The sequence below is a fragment of the Styela clava genome, chromosome 1 (genome assembly GCF_964204865.1).
Source record: "Styela clava chromosome 1, kaStyClav1.hap1.2, whole genome shotgun sequence".
In the NCBI taxonomy this organism is placed as follows: Eukaryota; Metazoa; Chordata; class Ascidiacea; order Stolidobranchia; family Styelidae; genus Styela; species Styela clava.
In genome coordinates this window covers 13,990,502-14,014,266 of record NC_135250.1, presented here as the reverse complement: position 1 = coordinate 14,014,266, position 23,765 = coordinate 13,990,502, and the positions used below count along the sequence as shown (strand labels likewise).

At 36.9% G+C, this 23,765-nt stretch overlaps 2 protein-coding genes and 1 long non-coding RNA gene across 4 annotated transcripts; 1 reads left to right on the top strand and 2 right to left on the bottom strand.

Annotated features, from left to right (window-relative positions):
- Window positions 1-3,706: 3,706 nt before the first annotated feature.
- LOC120337857 (uncharacterized) lies at window positions 3,707-4,759 on the bottom strand. The gene has a single exon (XM_078115511.1). The coding sequence runs from the start codon at window positions 4,757-4,759 to the stop codon at window positions 3,707-3,709; it is 1,053 nt and encodes a 350-aa protein (XP_077971637.1).
- Window positions 4,760-11,502: 6,743 nt separating this feature from the next.
- Window positions 11,503-15,424, top strand: LOC120343412 (uncharacterized). The gene is made up of 3 exons (XM_039412585.2): window positions 11,503-12,432; window positions 12,595-12,690; window positions 13,796-15,424. The coding sequence occupies exons 1-3, from the start codon at window positions 11,728-11,730 to the stop codon at window positions 14,996-14,998; spliced, it is 2,004 nt and encodes a 667-aa protein (XP_039268519.2). The 5' UTR covers window positions 11,503-11,727; the 3' UTR covers window positions 14,999-15,424.
- Window positions 15,425-18,153: 2,729 nt separating this feature from the next.
- LOC120344431 (uncharacterized) lies at window positions 18,154-22,252 on the bottom strand. 2 transcript variants are annotated; one of them, XR_005569709.2, is made up of 4 exons: window positions 22,121-22,252; window positions 20,952-21,051; window positions 19,316-19,442; window positions 18,154-18,639 (listed from the first exon to the last, which is right to left on the bottom strand). It is a non-coding gene; the product is annotated as an uncharacterized LOC120344431 (long non-coding RNA). The 2 variants fall into 2 exon arrangements; XR_013477235.1 differs by lacking the exon at window positions 20,952-21,051 and having other exon boundaries at window positions 22,121-22,249.
- Window positions 22,253-23,765: the final 1,513 nt, after the last annotated feature.

The following is a 23,765-nucleotide window of genomic DNA, read 5'->3' as shown; positions in this document are numbered from 1 at the left end:
GTTAAGGAAAGTGAAGTATTTAGTATAAGTGTACGTTTATTTCGATTCCATAATCAATTAGAATACTGCATATACGTAATAGACCTCGACTGCCCAACCTTTTTAGTGCGGCGGGCCATTTCACATGAAGAAATTTATTGCGGGCTGCGAACGTTTTCAACAAACTGAAATAACAGCGGACTTACGTGAGAATTTACATATTACCCAACAGCTTTACAACATTTTAATTACATAAACTCAATGATTACTGAGAAGGACTGGGAGAAATATTCGAATATGCAGCGGCTCACTATTCGAAATACCTGCTGTAACACGTGACCTGCACATGACACGTTGGTTGCGCGTCGCTGAACCAAACGCTTGCATTGCACAACGCACTTTCTGATTTCAGACGAACACAAGAGAATCTAGACCAGTGCTTCCCAACCGTTGGGAAATTTCGAAGTTGCTGGTGAGAAATAAAATGCCACTCTAAAAATATACGCACAATAACACAATTATTATATATTACACAATGAAACTCACAATAAAAGCCATGAAGCGGGGAAAGATTGCCATTCAATTGAACGAAAATTTGGTAAAATATCACGGCGTTGGGCATGATATTCGATCGATTTTCGTTGTTTATTATACGACAAAGTATGACGTCAGTATAACACAGCTTAACGCTAGACAGTTCAAAACACAAGAATGAATAACAAGCACGCAGACAGGTAAAAGCAAGGAGCAATTACGAGAAAACAATTATGACATCATATTCACAAATATAGTCGGTGTTAAAACAACAAGCTATGACGTAAATACACAACACCCCTCTCCCCTTAGGAAGAAATGAACAATGTCACTAAATTAACACATTTACAGTGAACCCTCTCAATTCAATGTTCATTATCAATATCACTATAAATTTAATCTGTCAGGCGGTCTCCTGTTTCTGAGAGGATTGCGCCTGGGTATAGGATGCTGCTGTGCTCCTTGATTACCCTGTGGCTGGACAGGATTGTCATCTGTCAATGTGCTTGACCGGTTCCAATTCTACCATTCCGGTTTTTCATATCTTCGACAAAGTTCGTCATTTTCAGCTTTCAGCAGCTGATCGATATGGCGTTTCCAAGTTACACCATTAGAAATTCTGACAAGGTATGTCAGTGGTCCAAGATGTTTAATAATTGTGCCACTGACCCATCTTCTCTTTTTGCTAGAATAGTCACGAGCCAAGACTGCTTGACAAAGTTCAAAATATCTTGTTTTACGATTTCTTTTTGAATCTTGCACGTTAGTTTGCTTTTCATTAACTTTTGATGCTAGATCAGGCTTGACCAAGTCTAAACGTGATCGTAGAGATCGCTGCATTAATAACATGGCTGGTGACTCGTTCGTTGTCGAATGAGGTGTATTTCTGTACGCTAGTAGGAAATTATCCAGTTTGTGTAAAATATCACCTTTCCCCCTCGGAGAAGAGAACTCTTGAAAATTCCGACAAATCTTTCGACCATACCATTACTTGACGGATGAAACGGTGCAGATCGTGAATGAGGTATGCCATTATTCTTCATAAAATTTGCAAACTCTTCCGACGTGAATGTAGGTCCATTGTCAGACACTAGTTGTTCGGAGTTCTTTGCGATGTGATAGGGATTACTTCTGCCCATTTTGAATACGCGTCAATTACAACTAAAAACATCATATCCATGAACGGTCCCGCAAAATCAACATGAATTCGTTCCCACGCATTTGAGGGAAATTCTCACATATGTAGTTCAGCATTTGCAGGCATTTTTCGCGTTTCCTGGCAAGGAGCGCATTCTTTTACTCTATTTTCAATTGAGTTAGTAAGTTGTGGCTACCAGACATATGATCGAGCCAACGCTTTCATTTTGACTATGCCTGGATGTAGTTCTTCTAAAATTCTTGAACGTAATTTAGGTGGAATTACAACTCTGTTTCCCCACAATAAACATCCTTCATGAACACTGAGTTAATGCCTTCTATTGAAATATGGTTGTAATTCATCATTTTTGATTTTGTTTGGCCAACCTTTCAGGACCAAATCTATCACTTTATAGAGTCTTAGACAATATTGGCTCATTAGTGGTTGCTTTTCTGATTTCCGTACTTGTGACGAGTAATGCAACGTAAAGAATATTCTTCATCATCTGTATGTGAACTTTCAGACAATGCAAATTTTGATAAAAAATCTGCGTTACCATGATTTTCAGTTTTACGATATTCGATATCATATTGGTGTGATGCTAGAAACATTGCGTAGCGCTGTAAACGAGCAGCTGTCATTTTTGGAATTGATTTATCCGGGTGGAAAATGGAGGTTAGTGGTTGATGGTCTGTAACCAGTGTAAACCGTCTACCATATAAATATAGGTAAAACTTTTTCACGCCTCATACTATGGACAGAGCTTTTTCAATCTGTGAATAGTTCATTTCTGCTTTTGTTAATGTTCGTGACGCAAAAGCAATGGGTCTCTCTGATCCATCTTTCATTACATTAGATAATACGCAATCAATACCATATTGACTAGCATCACAACTCAATTTCACTGGTTTCTTAGAGTCATAATGCACTAATACTTGATCCGATGCAATCAATTGTTTCGCAGTTAGAAAACTTTGTTCACATGCCTTGGACCATATGAACGTTTGACCCTTTTTCAATAGACTATAAATTGACTGTAGCACACTTGCTAGCTCTTTGCAAAATTTAGCACAAAATTAATCATACCAGTGAATGCCCGGACTTGAGATACATTTTCCGGACGTGGTGCATCCACAATTGCGTTGACAAGTTTCTCTGTCATATGTTGTCCGTTACAACCAATATCATGGCCAAAGAAAGTAATACGATCTTTCATAAATTCGCATTTTGTTAAATTCAGCCTCACCCCATGTTTTTTTAATCTCTTTAAGACGTTTTCCACATTCTTGAGGTGATCCTCATCATTTGATCCAGTGATGATCATTTCATCTAATATACATGCCACTTTAGGCAATCCTTGCAAAATTTGTCCCAGAACCCATTGCCAGATAGCTGGAGCTGATGCAAGTCCATAAACCATTCTATTTACACGATACAGTCCTCTGTGTGTATTCAATGTGAGTAGATGTTTGCAGTCTTCATCGACTTCTAATTGCAAATAAGCATTTTTCAAATCCAATTTTGTGAACTTTTGTCCACCAGCTAGCTAAGATTTCAGCTAGCTAAGAACTCTTGGGAATGGGTATTGATCAATCTTCAAAGCTGGATTAACAGTTACTGCGAAATCACCACAGATACGTATTTGACCATTTGGTTTTGTTACAGCTACAATAGGTGTTCCCCAATCACTATGTGGTAAATATTCCTTCTTTTTCGAGACGATTCAACTCTTCTTCAATTCTCGGTCTCATGGCGAAGGTTACTTGACGTGCCCTATTGAACACCGAGGATGCATTTTCATTTAATACAAATTAAGCTTGATGGCCCTTGACAGTACCAAATTTATCTTTAAATAAATCTTCATAATTTTTCAGCAAAATATCCAATTTCGTTTTCATATCAATTGGATTTTCATTCGGATTTAGGCTATTCACATTGTCCCATTCATTCCAGTTAACTTTCAATGCTCTGATCCAATCTCTTCCAATTAATGGTGGTCCACCTTTTTCGAGTTTCGACCACATACAATTTCAGTTTTGCTTCTTCATATCCACATTAAACTTCAACTGGTAACAGCCCAAGTGGTTTTAATGGCTCACCCGTGTATGTTTTCATTTTTATAGCGGTAGGTGTGAGCTTCTCATTTTTAAAATGCTTTTGATAATCTTTATTCGATATTATCGATACTGCTGCTCCCGTATCCATTTCCATTACTTTTCCTGCTATTTTGACAGGTATCCATATGATATCAGTGGCATGGACGGACACTTCATTTTCATTTACTTTTGCCACTTGTATATTCGATAGAAATTTCGATGCCACTTTATCTGCAGCGACGCTTTTCTCTACTTCTCTAGTGCAGTTTTGTTGACGCCCAAGTCGCGGCTGGGTGCTTCTTCTGTGGTGTGGTTTAGATCTACACACAAATTTGGTGTGACCTCTTTTATTACAATTAAGACAATATTTCTCTTTAAACCAGCATTTATCTGGATGGTGTTCAATTTTACCACACCTGTAGCATTTCCTTGCTGCATCACGCTTTACGTAATGAGCATTTTCACTTTCATAATTTGCAGTATTTTTGCCTTGAAGCACTTTTGTATCTTTTGCAGCAATTTCAACTTCTACAGCAACTTGCAATGCTTTTTTATGTGTTAAATTTTTCTCAGTTATCAATCGATTTTGTGTGTGGCTGCATTTCAGTCCACTTACGAATTTATCGCGAAGTGTGTGTCCCAACTCAGCACCGAACTCACATGTGGTGGAGAGGCGCTTTAAATCTGCGTAAAAAGCTAACACACTTTCTCCATGTTTTTGACTTCGTTGATGAAAACGAAATCTTTCCGTTTGAACCAGTGGTTCCGGCGACAAATGATCTTTTAACACTTCACAGAGGTCTGCGAACGTTTTAGTGGCAGGTTTTTCAGGGGCGACCAAGTCACGTACAAGCATGAAGGTTTTACGCCCAATGACGCTAAGGTAAACGCTGACCTTTTTTCCATCTGCAATTTCGTTGGCAATCATGAATTGCTCCAGTCTTTCAACATACGTAGGCCAGTTTTTCTGATCTTCTATAAAATCTCCGATTGAGCCAATTGCCACTGCCATTTCACAGATTTTAAATAGTGATAACTGTTTACTTAGATGACTGACGACTTTATTTCAATTGATGCCGTTATTTTCAATTCCCGAAGCTTGATTTTTCTACTGAGTGATCGAGCGGGTATTTCTGCCTCTCTTTAGATTACGTTGATTCGTTTGTATTCGCCCTATAATAGGCAATAATATCCCATACTCGTCGCCAGTGTGATGTCTTGGGTATTAGCAAATCATCAGTAGACAGAAATATTACAGTTTATTATACGGCAAAGTAAGACGTCAGTATAACGCTAGACAGTTCAAAACACAAGAATGAATAACAAGCAAGCAGACAGGTAAAAGCAAGGAGCAATTACGAGAAAACAATTATGACATCATGATCACAAATCTAGTCCGCGTTAAAACAACAAGCTATGACGTAAATACACAACAGATTTAAATGGCGTTTCAGATAGTCAACTTCTTATTCCCTCCCATGATTTTCCCTTTTCAAATCACTATCAGGTGCCACTTCCCGACAAACTTTGTGGATTATCACATTCCTTGGCGTGGAATAGCAATAAGTTTCGCAAAGTTTAGCAGTTGTTTTAGCTTATGCATACCGGTATCAAAATTGCAAATTAGTGTCAAACACTTCACTGTTGTATTTAGCCATTCCACTTTAAAATCAATTTTCTTATTTTTAGCTTTACTTCCTTGAATAGACATTTCACACGTCAGATAAAGAAAACTAGTATATTATTAGTTGCTGAATATGAAAACGCTTCAAACTTTTTTTAGTAATTTCTGGTGAAACATACTTACGACATCGCTATATAACATCGGTATCATTCAGAAGCTCATGGCCACGTGTGTACCAATGTTGAGATTCATGAGCCGACAGTGCTAGCACTGGCTTAAACTCAGCTCTCCTTCAAATTCCAACTAGTTTAGCTTCCTGTAACAAACAATGGGCACCAGCTTTGCAACATTTGATACATATTAAAATTCGAAACCTTCCCATAAATTCATCTGTTTGATTACACTACGGACAATAACAAGATTTCGCCGGGTCGACAACACGAAATTCAGAGCGCGCGATGTAAATTTTAACAACCGACCCATGCTGGCATATAGAAATCAAGGTATTCGTGACAGACACGTGTGTGACATCACAATGACTTGTGGTCACCAGAATACGCTTGAAATATAAAACGAGCATTCTAGTTTAGCGTTAATAAAAATGACATATGAAATATGAGCCACGATTTGAAAACAAAATGTTGCAACTGCGCAAGAATTAGATTTTACTGCGCAAATGTTCTGGTGGTACTGCGCAATTGCGCAGCTTAGAGGGAACCTTGGTGACGACATTTAAGAAGTTTATTATAACGCAAAACTAACATAGACACGATAGAAACAAAAACGAGCAAAGCCAACACGGAAGATTACCTGATTCTGATTACTGCTTGTCTGAGGAAGTCTGACTATGGTCGGACGAAACGTTACAGCAATACATTTGTGTTAGTGTGCAGCTGCAGTCTTTAATTGGACGGAAGATAATAATCGCAATAAAATTAAATTAGAAAATTTGGGTTGCAGATTCATTTATAAAGTTTTTGCAAAGGGGCGCATGCTGAACTCGAAAGGTATTTTTCCAAGATCAGAGAATACAGTTTTCTCACGATTTCGTTCATCAAGTCCCATCTGCCGTTATTCACTCTCAAGATCAAGTGTTGGGGAATACTTAGATCCAAGCAATGTTTCGATACTGTGTACGGTTCGTATATGCATCTTTTACAGTAACCTCCATGAGCTTTCTGTTATAAACGCAAAATCTCCACACGCCATCTTGTTTTGAAAAGAACAATCAGAGCATTTTATGGGCTGACACTTGGTTGAATGACTCCCGAAGAAAGCATCTCATCAATTTCTTCCTTCGTAAGTTGCCGCAAAACTGATGGATGCTGTTTAATGGTTTACGCAGTATTTATTAAAATTTGATGCTTTGTTATTGAAGTCCACCCCATGCGTCCCCAGTTTCGGCAAAAATATTTTTCTATTCGATTAACATTATCTTAATTTTGTCTTGCTAATTCACACCCTCTTGGATGAACTATTTCTTCCAGGGTTCCCGCTTCTACATGTACCATCCGCGCACATACTGGGACCACCATTAATATTACAGGGCTTGTTCAACCTGCCAAATATGATATTCCATTTAGCACATTTCTGCAACTGTGAAGGTAGTGGTTTTTCTAACAATAAAAACTTTTTCGCCCGCAACATCGAGCTTACGTGTACAGAACTTTGGTACCAAATCATATTCAAAAGATAGTTCATACCTAAAATACCTTTTGCCAAGCTGTTCGGCGCAAACCTGGTCAATAGACAATTTCGCTATTAAACTGCCAAAGGCTTGAGCAGAAGTACCAGCAACACCTTTGCTACAAAGGAAGAACCAGAATCCACTTGGCTGCCATTAACCTTGGTGTCAACAACCCAATTAGAAACAGAATGATAACTAAGAAGATTTGAATTATTTAACATTGTCATAGTTGCCCATACTAATATTCGTATAAGGAAACGCACCTACGAATGTGGACATCATAGTCGCTGTTGGGAGTTGAAAATGATTGGAGCAACATCAACATCACCTGCCCCATTTGGACAATATCCAGGGTTATCGCAATGTGAATAAGGAAGTTACGGACAACAATTAAGGTAAAGATCCAGGGAATCACAGGTATGACAGGCTCAGCGTAGACGAGGCAACGATTACACTTTGTAGAATATCGTATACGGGGCCGACTTGGAAATATAAGAAGACAGCGTTCCCATCGATCCATAGTAGCTACAATTCCCCAATTTGCTTAGACAAACCACAACATGAAGACTCTCTTTGGTGATCGGCTGGGTCATCATAAAGGTGCTTGAACTGCTTATGCATATAAACTTTCAAACTTTTCAAAAAGTGTGAACGCACTAGTGCATTACCTACCAAGAAAATAAATATAAAAAAAACGACTTTTGTTTACATAAATGTACCTTCAAATTTTCGAAAATTATGCGTGATCGAGATAAGAGGTCAGACAGCGAGAAGCGTCTTACCACGTAAACCCCATGCAAAAACTAAACCGGCCTCGTTTTTCTCCTAATATCTTGCCTAGCAACAGGGGGAGAAACTCTAACCTCCAGTGGTCTAGTCAAACCTGGAGTGTATAACACGTCTTCCTCTCCAGTAACATCAGTGCACACCTGAGCGCGGGTTGGGTTTTTCTCAACTAAGCTTTCCCGTTACTCAACGATAGAGACCCATCAGATTCATTTACGCAAAATTGCGGTCAGACCCTAACCACATATTCTCCGATAATCGGGCATGGTTATAATTTACTTGTGTAATATTAGCTTTAACCTAGTGACCGCTATTTTCCAAAATTGCCATGCAGACAGTCAATTTGGCTACATTAGCTAAGATAATTGTGTAGGCCAGATTCAATATTATTTTCTTCAAAAAATTGGCATGCCTGATTTGGTGTTCCGTAATCAGAGTCGTCACACCCTTTTTGTTAACTCGCTATTTCCAAGCAACAGATATTTAGTATATATAATCTGATATTATTATCTTAATATATTTTTTCAAAAGTCGGGGAGTCATTCTCAAAACCTTGCCCAGGTTGTAAAAAATCAGAAAAACATTCTACTTCGTCGAAGTAAAGATGTGATAAAATCCTTAAATAAAACCGAAAAAAGCATAATCTTTAAAAAAAATTTGCAATAAGAAATGATAAATCATGACTCCATTGCACATCTGTACCAATCTTGGTTGTCAAGGAGGATCACTTGATAGACGCCGTTAGGAATAATTCGTTTTAAAACGAAGACAAAGCAAGTGTCGCTTTAACGGCAACTTTCAACAAAACTTATCCGATATTCATTAGCGAGGAAATCTATTGTTCTCTGCCTCTTGTCGTCACTCAAAAGTCTACTCAACTAATGCGTTCACTTAGAAGAAAGACTAAGTTAGTGCCTTGTTGAAAAGACATCAAATTAGTATGTTATTCACAGTGGTTTTAGACTACATATTCAAATATGCTTGTATGTAGTGCTAAGATAGATTTGTCCGTCGAGAGTAGGTCCAGCTGCTGTGGGAGTGAAAATGACTACATGTTGTTTTAAGAAATAAATGATTAATTTAGATACCTATTATTCGGGCTTCTTGTGAACCATATACAGTTATTTTGAATGATGACATCTTAGCCGCCCGGTATCGTTATCATGTTTTTCACGAGCGTCAACGCATCTTTATAGATCGGCTATTACATTGTGAAAAAAGAATAGACCCCTTTGTGAATAAGTGTTGTGATTATAAAAGACTATCTCTCGCGATTCTCCAATTACACTGAGAACACAATTAGATATTGGTAATTAAGAAACATTACAATATTATTTCATTCTTGTGTACGCTCCTGACAAATACGACGAGTCTATCCGTGTATCGTTATAGGATAGGAAGTTTCAATAACGAATAACAAACGTTCGGCCTTTGTTTTTGTAAAAGCGAAACTTTCAACGGCTTCGCGAAAGAATAAAACAATAGACTTGTTTTAGTTGTTAGTTCGAATGCTTAAAGTTAGAATGACTGAACGTGTAGTAGTCAGGATTTGGAAATATGTTTAGAATGCCTAAACATAAGTACGTAAAAATTGAATGGTTAAGCTGGGTTATTATTAGCAATTGATCTAGGTCTCATTATACAACTTATTCTTACTTAGTATACTTGCATTGTAGAAGCGATATGATAATATTATTTGTCACTGACCACTGTAATGATATTATTATTCAGGTCTCGGTGATAAAATATGATCGCTCAGCGTATTGTGCAATATTCAGCAATTCTGTAAACTCAATTGTACAATTATATTGGAAAATGACCATAGATAAATCTGAATAAAAACATACCCATATAATGCAATGAACTTTGAACTTTACTTTTAAGAAATCAGAATGCTTTTAATGTATTTTATGCAACTTTGCGTTCGCTTTAATATCGCCAATTATTTTACACGCATGATTCTACATTTTCGCATTACATTGTTTCCGCTGCAATTTCAATATGAAATGTTAGACGTGGCTAAATTCTTTGTCACGGATTATATATTTGACTACGCTCATCAAACTTAATAACTTAAATATTTGTTTTAAGCTTTATGTGAAATGGCAACTAAGTAAGACCGTATAGCAGTGTATTGTGTATACTTGAACTGGTGAACACGGAACCCTATTAAACCAAACAAGCTCTCATTAAAACGTTAGCCTAGACAAAATCTCTCTATCTTGCACTCGAATAAATGTATACCCCAGCCGAGTTATACATTAATTTTGTGGGTTAGCTCTATAAAGTTGCTTAATAGCTATATTTTGAATCGTTATCACGCAATGGCAATAAATATGAATTCAGTGCAATTTTTTAGAGGCTTTCTGTTTGATAAAGGGCGATTATGTACCGAGCATATTCCGCTCTGAACGGAAATCTTTGCAGGTTACGAACACTAGCGACAATCGTACAAGTGGCCGACACGACTTTGATGTAAAATTCTATTCGATGTGTCGTATCGTTTTATTGCAATATTTTGCCAAGTGTGCGTTAAGATATATCATGATATTTGGTTAGGCGCGTTCTGTGGTACCACGTACCTAGTTGTAATTCAAGTCAGGAAAAGTTCTCTTTCTTTGTGTCGTCTCGTAATAAGCGCCACTAACATGTCATTGCGCTAAATAGGCTAAAGTATTTCCGTACAGGAAACATTATGCCGCCAGATCAGAACAAGTGTCACAGTTTTCCCATGCCTTGACATATTAAATTTTAAATTGATGACGCGAAAATGAGAGTGTACAAGTGAATAATACAGTACCTAGAACGGAAAAACGTTTACGCGCGATGCAGTATTCGGCTATATCGGAAACAATAAAAGTTCCTATTCTGAAACATATGGTTTCAGTACAAAGAAGAAAAACAGTTTAGTTAACGAGCAATTGATTAGGTATAGTATTGGTATTTCATATTGGACGTTACCTATCCCAATCTATTTTCATTTATTTACAATCCCATATTTGGATTAAAATTCAAGTATTTTGTTTCCTCAACGCGTAATATGTTCGAAAATGCTAAATTGAAAAAGGAAATCGAATAAGATTCGAGAAGATATGATGCTTTTTATCTTCTAATGCTTTTATATATAACAGGGATACTGCTTGAAAATGCAAAAATAAGGAAGGGGTCACATTTTATATTTCAACCCAAATTGTTTTTGTCAACATCGGTGTATAATCGGTTGCAAAACGCGCCAAGTATGAATCAACCTTTTGAGTTAGAAATTTGCCCAACGTGTCTAGAAGTCTAGAAAGTCGGACATCAATGTTCATGCATGCGGCTGTATTCAATTCGATTCAAATTAGACTGGGGTTAGCGACAGCCAAACATAACAAATTACACTATATATGAATTCGATTATTAGTCACACTTTCGGATGTATGTTAGTATTTTACGGAATATTTTTGCAGTGAGTCCTATATGGGATATGCGTTTCCGTACCAGTTTATGCGTTCCTCGGGTTTCTCTCTAAAATAATATTTTAATAAGCAATCGCAAAGTACAAAGCTTATTGGACGAACTAATCGATTGATAACTTTTAGTATATAATTGACGCGTTGTCGTGCTTGACTCAGTGCGATTATCGTTAGCGAATGAGATAGAGTGATGCGTTAAATGATCTAATTAAGAGATATACCCACGTTATAACGACAAATTACATTGAAAATGACCTTCTAATGAAGGTACTTGACTGGTACTCGGGTTTGGCGTTGCACGACGCCGGATGTGAATTTCGTTTTTGAGTAATAAATTGTTTTAGTTTTTTTTTCGCTTACACTTTCAATTTATATTACGAAGTCGACAGCAAAACGTATTAGTTTATTTTAAAATAGTTTAATGCAAAATGGACGCTCTTGATCTTACGACTGGAGAACGTTTGAGTGGGCTCAAGTTTTTTCCAAAAGGGAGTCGAAGAAAAGCAGCTGCACCTCAGAGAAGGAATCACACCGAAGATATAATGAAATCGTCTGCTGCGAGCGATAAAGAAATGGAAACGTTACAGAATGATAACGAAGCCAAAGTAGAGGAAACCAATTTGGGCTCATCATCGCCACACTCTAGCAACAGCAATTTGGCAAAATCTGAAAACGAGAAACTAGCCCCTGAAGATCTAAATCCAGTTACACCACCAACAGGAGAACCTGATTTTGTAGCAAAATTTGCAGAACGTATTTTACAAACTAGAAAAAGACAATCAGATTCCGACAGTCAGCGGTTCGAAACGGGCCTTCGACAATTTCATCTCGACAGTGCTAGTGACAATAACAAGAACGACAACAATAATAACAATTCTAACACAGATTCACCAAACAAAAATGAATCTGAGAATGATTTTCAGTCTCCCTCGCCTTCCAGTGATTTGATATTGGCTCATGTCCCATCGTCATCTTCAACTTTCACAATGGATGATTTAATGCAACAAAGGCTCAGACGATATCTTGATGACGTTCAGCCCGCAGAAGCTCCGGGAATACCAGAAAGAACAAAGAAACAGAATCGTTGGGCTTTCAACGTGTGGAGGGAATGGGCTCGTAAAAGAAATATGCTGGTAATTTTTTCAATATTGAAATCTATTTGGCTGCATGTCAAAATTGAAATAATAAATTTAACTTTTCCTTGTCCAGTTGAGATATATGGAATTCGTAATCAAAATACCGTACGCCAACAACACAATGTTTAAAAATTCTGTTTTATAATTCCAAAACTATAGGAAGACAGCTTCGCTGGACCGTATAAAGGTGTTCCACTTGATGTCGGCCAAGCTACCGAAGAAGAATTAGACTATTGGTTGTGCAACTTTGTCAGGGTAAGCTTGATCATTAATTTTTTTGGATCCCATCAACTATTATTTGTGCTTGGGAAAGCGCATCTTTGGCTTAAATACGACGAAAATTAATTTAAGACTACGGATAGGGCTATTTTGCTGTCAAAAAATTCGAACAGATGATGGAGAATATACATTTCACGTAGCGTTTATTTTTTGTCAGTTTCTGGATAATTAATCGGTCATTTTAGGCGGTTTATTGTTATGATTGTTTATTCGCTGAACAAGTTTTGACTATTTCCTTACCTTCTCTGTGAGTGATATAGTTCCGACAGCATGTATATTGTTTATGACGCACTGCGCAGACAATTATTCATATTTTTCCTAATTAACTAATTCCCTAAAATATTTCAACTTTTGAGCCTACTTGGCCATGAGCCGGTTCGGGTTATTAGTATAAAGCTCGATCCGGGCTTGAAACTGTAATAAAGTTCTTTCCCCATCTTCTCTATGGCAACTGAAACCCGAGGTGATGCAATAATAATTACAGACTAAACTAATGTTAGTTTTGTTAATTATGCCACGCGTAAAGTTGCTTGCACTTATCGTTAGAGTGTTAGATCTCTTATAAAAACTACTGTTACAAAGTTAATCTTGATTATAGGTATTAAAAATGTAATATTCAGAAATAATCTTCGAGGCATTAAGTTGGGAATCATCACACATTATGTAAATCTCAAATAGAGAATGATTACTCCATTATCGTTTAGAAACTTGATTATTCTATTCAAACAGAGGCAGACAATATATCGATTCACAGGAGATATGATAAATTATTCAAATATTGTTGGGCGCTCTCGAAGTATTCGTAACAAGATGGCGCACAACCTGAACATAGTATGTGTACCAGATTAGGGTGTTCAGGTTGTGCGTCATCTTGGTACGAATACTCCCGGAGCGCCTATTGTTGTACTAAGATTAGTAGAAAAGTAGATACTAGTTGGTGATACCTACCATATAGTGTACTCGTTTTGGTAAAATAATATTCTTTCATTGTTACCTTTTTTAACTGAACTTGAAAAATCAAAATATTACAAACAGAAAAAGGTAATTAACAACTTACAACATATACTTTATTTTCATCCAGGAAATCCGTAGAAAAGATGGCAATCCCTACCCTCCACACACTCTGATGCAAATTGTCATGGGAATCCAACGCTACTTGAGACAACAAGCTGGGAAACCAACTATATGTATTCTTGACAGAAGCAATGCCATTTATAGTAATTTTCGATCTGTTCTCGATTATCGTATAAAAGAACTTACTAACAATGGAGCAACATCATTAAAAAGTGTTCCAAGATCATCACTTTTAAATCAAAGCGATATTAATCTTAATAGAATTCCTAAAAGCGACTTATTGTCAGCTGCTCATGACAGGTATGCCAAAGAAAATTTGGAATGGAAGAATAGGGGGCTGAACGTAGAAAGCGCTCAGGGATTGCTGAATGCAGTTTTCTGGCATAATCACAAAACTTTTGGTATCCAGTATATTGATGATCACTGGAATCTACGATCAGAAAATTTTGCAATTCATCAAAGGGACGACGAAAAGTCTTCAATGTATTTAGAGTTCACTCCCTCTCTCACATCTATGATGGTGGCTACTGGTAAATCTAATGGAATCCGCATAACCCCAAAAAGAATTTATTCGGATGTGACAAGTGAAAGGGAAATATTTGCGGTATATGAAAAATATTTATCACATATTCCGAAATCTGGACCATTCTATCGGCACCCAGTAGACCCAACCATTGTCGATCGTTCAATTAAGTTTTCAGATCAATGGATTGGTAAAAATAGACTTCGCGCTATGTTAAAACATCTCATAGACGCCGGTGGAAATTCGGGCCGTTCAAAATCCTACAATGTCACGATGCAAGGGCGACAAAGCATTTCGCCGATGGGCAATTACGTCACGCCACTCTTGCAACTACCAGTCCATCATCAGACGAAATTTCCAACAAAAATGATTCAAGATAACATTGAATTGATGAAACCATTGTTAAGACTAGCTCAAGGCAATTACATTTCCAGAGATCACGACGAGGATTTATTTCGTGATAACGACTCCCCATCACCAAAACGATCAAAAGTCGACGAATTCGAAGATAGAAAGAGTGGTATTCTTCCGACAAATGGGACTTCCAAAATTCCAGTTGATAAAGAAATTGTTAGGAGTCCCTCAAGTGCAGTAGAAGACGAAGGTTTAGAGATTGCTGTTCCAAAATCAATCCATTCTATTACTGTTTTGAAAGGGGGCAGGAAAATCACATTCCATCTTGATTAGCTTATTGGAAACTTCTTCGATTTGATCTGCTTATACTTTGTGCATTGAAACTGGGAAGATCAAAAATTACCGTTATTGCTTTACGTGTAAAAATATTAACATATGTTATAGTACGCAGACAATTTCATCCATATTTTTTTTCATATTTTGTATTATGAACATTTTGCATAATTTAAATATTTACTTTTTTCTCGTCAAAGAGCAGATTCGTGAACTGAAGATTATTTGTATGTTGTAAAATAAATTTCAAATGAATTTCAAGGCTGTTGAACGTCGGGTAGATGGCGATGCGAATGTGTTCGTGTGACAAAATATTGTTGTGCAAACACACCAAATAGGTTGTGCAGTAATACATATTCATAATTGTAGGATGTTTCAACCAAAGTGCGGCCTCTCGCATCAAATTCCAAAAATTCTGTCTTTTCGTATATATTCAGTAGGTTTGGAATAACTATTAGGAAATATTGTTAATATACATAAAGAAATAGTCAATTTTTGACACCCGGTGACGTGATGAAAAATTAAAGGAACAGTAACTAAAATACTACAATTAAAACCAAATACAGATATAAATTTTTTAACTCATATTATACTTTATAGCTGTGTGAGAGAAATTTACAATACGTGGGACGGTTTTAATTAGTACATCCAATATATATAGAATTGATTTCCTAAAATGTGTGCCCAACGTTAAATTAGCAATTTGTGAATATAGCTCAAACTCCTTTTTTCATTATAATATTGGGTTGAGAACAGTGGTGGGATTCAGCCGGTTCCTACCGGTTCTATAGAGAACCGTCTCACGGAATTTTATGAGATCAGCGAACCGGTTAGCATTACTGAAAAAACATGACTTTCTGTAACAGAACCGGCTGAAAAATATGTGATGGAACCGGCTGACAAAAAATTTGAATCCCACCACTGGTTGGACATACTTACATATACCATAGGGGTTTCCAACCTGGGGTTCGAGAACCTACAGGGGTTCACGGGAAGATTTCCAGGGGTACTTGGATGGCAGTTGTGTTTTCCTGCGTTGCTATTCTTTAATATCTATCCTTTACCATCAGCAGAAAATGCATGCCGATTGAAACTTTCCCCGATCTTGCGTTGTTGTGGCGAAACAATGTGAACTCCCCGGCTTTGCAGCCGAACTGTGAAACTCAAGAGACAATGTGCTTGTAGAATATGATATACTAAGTAAAACTTAAGAGAGAGATTTTAAGAATTCATCAGTTAGACGAAGGACAAGGACAATAACATCAACACGAAGATTTAATTTAGTTACAGCAGTTATGACAGCAAAAAAATTTGTAGCAAAAACTAAATAGCTTAGATGGATGACTAGATGGCAAAATTAAAAAAAAATAACTAGGCCTACTAATGTCCTCGTCAGCAAAGAAAGGAAAGATACTGAAGTAAAAATCGTATATACGCGTCCAAATTGGTTAGTCTTCTCAATTGTGGATAATGGAACTTCTCAAGTAGCATGGCAGCAGAACGTTACTAATTGAATGAAAAGTTAAAATGTAGTGGTTTCTGCAATGCATTTTATATGAAACACAACGCATCAACGGTAGGCTCGTGTAAACGAAATTGAGGTTTTGTGACGAGATGCACCGAATGCCCCTTGTGATTAATAGGCAGCCATAACGCCATATAAATTTATACGGACCATCCATCGCCTTGGAGCTTCAAAGACTTCACATTATTTTTCGATCGCTATTTTGTCCGGATTTGCTGTAATGGCGGACGATAAGCTGAATTACATGCTGGCTCGATGGCTTGCTCTGGTCCTTGTTTGAGAGATTCACATGTTGTTTCTTCAAGTACTACAGTCGAAACTAGTGGTACTAAGTGGCTGTCTTCTCCAGTGTCAGACTCCACTCCAAGTAACTCTTGCTTGCATTAGGGTCACCACCAGAACGTACAAGCACAATGCACCAGATACGAATCAAAATGTACCACCCAGTCGCGACAGAACAAACAAATTTCGGACCTCCAAAAGTATGTCCCCAATATGGCGCGCAACCTGAACACAGTATGTGTACCAGATTAGGGTTCAGGTTGTGCGCTACCTTGGTGCGCATACTTCGGAAGCGACCAAATTTACATATAGGATAAAGGCCCGATGATACATATACGAGTATACATATATTAACTTTGTCACCAGCACCAAACCAGCCATCCTCCAGACTGTCCCACCTATTCAAAGGTTTTTACCTAGCTCTTACTACAGAAGTATATGCATTGCTAATCGGTTATCCGGATTTCAGATAGTAGTGGCCCGTTTCCTGGTAATGTAGACTCAACATAGCGATTTAACAAAAAGGAAAACCGTCGTAACCGAGGAGAAATGGCCCATTTCCTAGTAATGTTGGACCTATCTAATGGAAGACTAAAACGATTCATCCAACAACAGTGTTAACGTATATATATATACCAGATTTCGCAGCGACCATGTCTTGAGACAGATTTTCTTGCAATTAAGTCTTTAACGTTCACGAAAATGACCCGAGCGTGAATAAGAAAAATATAAAACAAATAAACAAGAAAGCACCATTTTTCAAGCCACACTAGCAAAGTTTTAGCATCATCAAACCCCCTGGCTGCAATCTATATCTGGATGAACCAATGATCCCAACGAACAAGTTGTCGTTTCGATAATATATATATATATATCAAAGACAAGCAAATCAAATGAGATCTTAAAACGTTGGTTCGTGGCAGAAAGAAAGATATATATACAACGCCGAGGTGTGCACTTGATTATTAGAAGACAATTGTTCGCATACTGTATGTGAATTGTGAACATGTTTCTGGTTCACATCCTAATACTCGCACAATACCGACCTAAGACACCAGTAGACAAATTTTCACAGGATCATCTGTAGCAAAACACACAATTCCTTCTCGGGACGATCTGATAAAACATGGCCAGATGACACGTTTGATGACAGGTGACATTACAAGTTACCGAGATGACTGATGATGAAGTTAGATTTTTCAACCAATGATCGTTTCAAGATATCAGGCATCCTAAAGTTACAGCCTAGTCAGCCTTTCACTCTCAATCGGATAATAATTTAGATAACTACGTAACGGCGTTCCCACTGCATATCCAGCCTGACTACTGACACGGTCACAAGTAAAAATTATGGAAGAGCAAAGTGAAAAAAGCAGCAAAGTTTACAAATAAATGAATAAACGAGAAATGCTCAAAACATGCAAAATATAAATTTCCACTTGGACTTACTTATAGTCAGTTTTGCAAACCACAAACGTTGAATAAACAATATTCGTACAAATACTTTGTTTACAAAAACATTTCAACACCTCATTCAAAATTTAAAAACTTGTCACGTATGCGCAAACATATGGTACACATTCTCTGAATAGGAGTCGATACTTACACAAGATAAACTTGGTATGGTGTACAAAATAGTCAAATATTGACTTGTCAAACCCGAGTTTGTATATAAAGCATAAAAAAAAATTAGCAAAAATAATATTGTATCAAAAATACTGCTGGCAAGGTCAAATATGCAAAAACGACAAAAACCGGGCTTACAACGCCTTCCTCTGTGCTGATATTGTCACAGAATCGTCATCTATCTTCCTCGGTGTCAATGAGGTTTGACCTATAAAAAAGGAAATGGAATTAAAAACATGATAAGTTAGTTTTCGTTTTATCTGTTCAAGTATTATCAGAATACATCAGATGGTATACATCTGGATTGTTTTGCACAAAGTCACACAAATTATCATTGACAGCATCTCCTAAGTGTTTAGATCAATTATATATAATAATACAGAACGAGATTGAATTTCTGATCTGATTGCTATTTCTGATCATTCTCCTTCAAGACACAATAGCTTAGAAAATTAACTTGAATTTGCAATCAATGGTGGGAAAACTAAGATCAATGACAATATATTTCATATAGCGCATTTTCCTTGATGCCGAATACACACTATATGGCGTATACGAAAGCATACGATAAAGCTTAATAAGGTATTGTTAAAAATGTTATGATTGTACACAAAAATTATGGCTGACATGAAATGCATAATAATATTTTTCAAATATTGCGTCAATTAGTTTACCGATGTAAACATATACTTCCACAAAGTGAGGTAAAAGTCTGTTTTATTCAGTTAATCCAACTGATGAATAGTGAAAATGGCCGCAAATAATTACGATTCAAATCGGCAAAATGCAGTACAGTAATTTAATAAGAAAAATTATGAAAATCAGTGTCGTTTATAAAAATATTTCGAATACCGAATACTGTTTGACATGAACATATAACTTACATGTAAAATATTATTTTCCTTATTTGGTATTATATATTAGTAGCATTTTTCGTTTATCTGTATATTAAACGATGCTGCCTTCCGTCTTGTTCCCATCATCGATCTTAAGTTCATGAAACAAGAACATCTAAAAACAATGAAAAAATAAATACAAATCTGACAGAATGAATATTATTTAATCAACAGTTGCGGTTAAGTACTACGGCAAAAGCAATTTAATTTAGTGAAGTTGAATAAATTTCGAAATATCAATTAAACATCAATCAAAAGGCCAAACAAGAAACTTTTCGACAAATCAATAATAAGCGAAACCTCACACCATAATTCAGATTAACTCTGAGACACCTGGAGTCACACAAATGCAAATCTATGATATTTGTGTTTTATAAATCAAAGGTAAAACTACTCAAAATATATTATTTAAACTTCACGATCTTGGTGTTTTCCCGAACATGTCATATTGCTGAAACAGACTCCAGTAAGTGTGTGCGTTGTACAGGGAAAGAGTGTATCCGTTTTATTGGACTAATCACAGATCACGCGAATATTTCGCACTTAATTTGATAACATTTTTTATCCAATATCACTGATCTTGGCAACGATGAGTCTTTTTTCAATTAGGTAATCTATTTTTTGAGCCATATTTCAGCTGATTAAAAAACATGAAATAAATATATATATACATTGTTATTTATTTATAGGTCGGTGGTGAACATAAACCCCTTAAACTTAGATTCATAAAGTTCTTTTCAAAAGAGAAGTTTATTTTGCTCGTCCAAAGTGTTTTAGCGGGCTATCCCGAGGGCAGTGACCAACTATTATATGCTACTTTAGCAAAATATTGGCAAGTGTAAGCGGTAATACATGAACTACTATGTAACTGGGGTACCCGACACGATGCACGCTGATCCAATGTGGCTCGCCAAAAAATAATAAAAACGCGCTACGCAAACGGTTTCGTAAAAAGTAATTCTTGTATTTATAAAACATCTAACAACCCACGTTCATTTGAAAATAAATCTAATTCACCATGTTTATTCAGGTGAGTAGGGTAGAATAAAGTAGGATGTGGTTAGGTAGGTAAAAGGTAGTTTTACGATTTACGATGCGTAAATTATAATAAAGTGCGTTTTCGTCGTAATAAATTGAATGGGCAAGTTGATTCACATTCCGATCTATCAACAAATAAATCAAACAGTAGTGTTAAAGTTCATTTTGAAAACCGCTTTGCAGCCTTCTGTTGCCAGTAAACTTAGTAGGCTACCTATAGCTTTTTAACACTTAACATAAACACTAAAAATGGTAAGTTTAATATTCGCACTAATTGTCACAATGAGCAAAACCCTTTTCTGCGAAAGAAAACGAGGTGAAACCATTCGTGGATTTCAAAACTCGTGGACGATCTCTTTATCGAGTGTTTTTCATTTTTTATTTATCAAGTTTGTTGTTATATGTTCTACAGAAGTTCGTTTACATAACAGTGGTTTTAGACCGGGGGTCCGCGATACATTAAGGTTGGGTTATAACCAATAATTCGAACACGGCGTCACGGCGTAGGCAGCGACAAGATTGACTTCAAACTTTGACGCGTAATCTACACCCAGCGTGGTATATGACATAAACGTAGAATATTTACCTCTGTGGCGATTATAATCGCGTGTTTTCAAATGATTTTCTCCATCAGTCTATATTTCATTGTACAACGTTCCACGCAATTGTCAAACAATGTAGTGGATCTAAATATAAATACCTGATAAGAGAATATATTCGCAAAATTGTAATTTATTAGGATATGCCTTTAACATTTTTTAAAAAGTAAATAAGCTTCTTTATGCCAAACGATTAAAAGTTATGAAAGCGGATGTTGTTACCGTGATATACCAAAAGCAATAAAACTACTTTTAGACACATTGTTGGTCTCAATAGGATAGGATAGGATAGGATTTACATATTTATCCCGGGGGAAAGGAAAGCCGATAATACAGCTTAACCACATGGCGAACCACGGTCTCTCGTCCGGTTACTATTCCATGTCGGGTATGGGATTAGTTAGGTATTTGTTTTCGGAAGCATGGACTTGATGGTGGAGGAAGCCGTAACCGACCAGCGGTTACGCAAACCACCCTACGGCGGCGAGAAGTCCAGCAATCCTCTCGCACATAACTATCCCCGCGTGGAACTCAAACCCGCGAACCGACGTAGAGTAATCAGCGGTTCGGCGTATTCCTAACGCTTAGCACGGTGAGCCACACCGCCGAGTTGATAAATGGAACCAATAGACCGAGATCGACGTATATTGTAATTGCAACAGCTTACCAGCATTCATTAACTCGGTACGGTGGTAAAATGTATAAATGTTAGTTTACTTAAAGTGTATGAAAGAAAGATTCGGCGCATCAGAAGTGTGTGTACCAATATGGAGGTAACTAGTTTTGTTCGACTACTTTACATCAAGTTGTGTAAAGGGACTGGAACCTTTGGACAGGAGGTATATTCACTTGGCTAACACGGACAGTCCCCAAACTCGTAATAGAACTGAAATAAGGAAAATCGGAATAAAATTATGGCCTAACCCTAACCTGGTACACACACTACGGGAGTACCTAAAATTCAGCAAAATTAAGAAGGCGTCTCACCTATATTCGGGTAGTCAAGCACATAAGTAGATTGGTTGCTCAACCTTGTACGTTTATGTAATTATTTTAACCATCTTCAAGTTGCTATGTATAAATATAATACCAAGAATAGCAGAAATATAGCAACATTTGAAATGTATATTATATTAATTAAAAAACATTTGCTTACCTTGATGTAGCGTCAAAAGAAGCAATGACAACGTCGATTAGACCAGAATCTTGCGAAATACGCAAACCGTTCGTCATCACGTAACCCTGTGACAGGTTGAGGAATGCAAGTCGCTTCTCTACTTTCCCGCCCAGATTGATTAGCGATATCACATATTTAATTACCTTAATCAACAAAGATAACGGTCGGTAATAAAGATTTGATTAAATTCCTCACAGGTTACCTAAGGTCGATCGCATTGCCTGGCGGTAACATGCGCCTCAGAGAGGTTTACCATAGACTCCATGTTGATGGGAATTTGAAATATGACAACAAACATTGCTGCAAGGTGCATTTGGGTTGTCGTATTCTTTATTCAAGCAATCGCAATTCTTTGAATGGTTAGAGTTTCGGTATATTACTGCGTTTTTAGCGTAGAATTAGGGAAATGAGTGCATGTAAATTTATCAAACAATCAGTTATATTCAGGAAATAATTGTCACATGTTCCACTATTTTTGCACCCACGTACAGTTGCACCCAAGACATTTGCACCTGTACACTTTTGCACTCACCGACATTTGCACACATACATTTGCATCCCACATAATTTAGCATCATGAAATATATAGCACTCACGTACATTAGCACCATCGGTCATTACTAAAGAAGTAAAACCCAAACTTTTCACATCACATGGAGATCGAGAAATTCCATTTCCAGGATGAGTTGCAACATAAAGCGCTTCTATTGGCTCGAATTTAAAGAGATTCACACTTGAACTGGGGGAGAAAAGTCAAATATTGTATTCCCCGATGTGAAGGTATGAAAACGATCCATGAAAAAATAATGTATGCATTGTCAGAACAGAATAAAACGTTTTGGGGTTCGTATTTCATTCAAAAATCGAGAATTCAGTGACAAGGATTGATAGCAACTAAAGAGCTGAATCACATTACTTATAATGCAAAGTAGAAATAACTTAATACATCTCTTCATTTTGTTTAAGGTGATTGTAATTGGTATTAAGTCTTTGATCACCTCCCTGTCTGAGTTATTTTTTGGGTTATACACAATCACCATCGCCAGAATACAGAATGAATATTTGATATATTTGTGTTGAGCACAGGTTATCAACATGCATTATAGACAGCTTCAGCAGAGACGTGATTTCTGAACTGGATAAATTTACTTTTATTTTTGTTTCATCATGTCGTTCTTTTTTTACCCCTAGCTTATCTTAAAAGACTCAGTTCCTGTCGTAGTTTCACACCCAATCACGAAAATGTAATATTGTCACGTAACATTAGCTCAAAATTAGTATCTATCGCAATTACTCTCAAGTAAAACTAAATCGTTTTTAATGGAGATATTAGAAATATATTAGCTTTGAGTATTTATTGAAGGACCTGACGTATCCCACTTTCCTCCTTTCTGTTTTAGTAAGCTCATAACTCCATCACTGTCTGAATGTGAAAAAGTGAAATCGCGGCATGTGGCAACCCCTTCATGTAGCACGACATTCGATGTTAGTCAAAAAGTTATCCAAGGTGCGAGTATTGGCATGCAGGATAATGTTGGAGCAAATCCTGCCCCGAATAGTTCAACAATCGAACTACTCGCCAGTTTGATTCTCTCATTATTTCATAAAGAATGATTGATTAGAT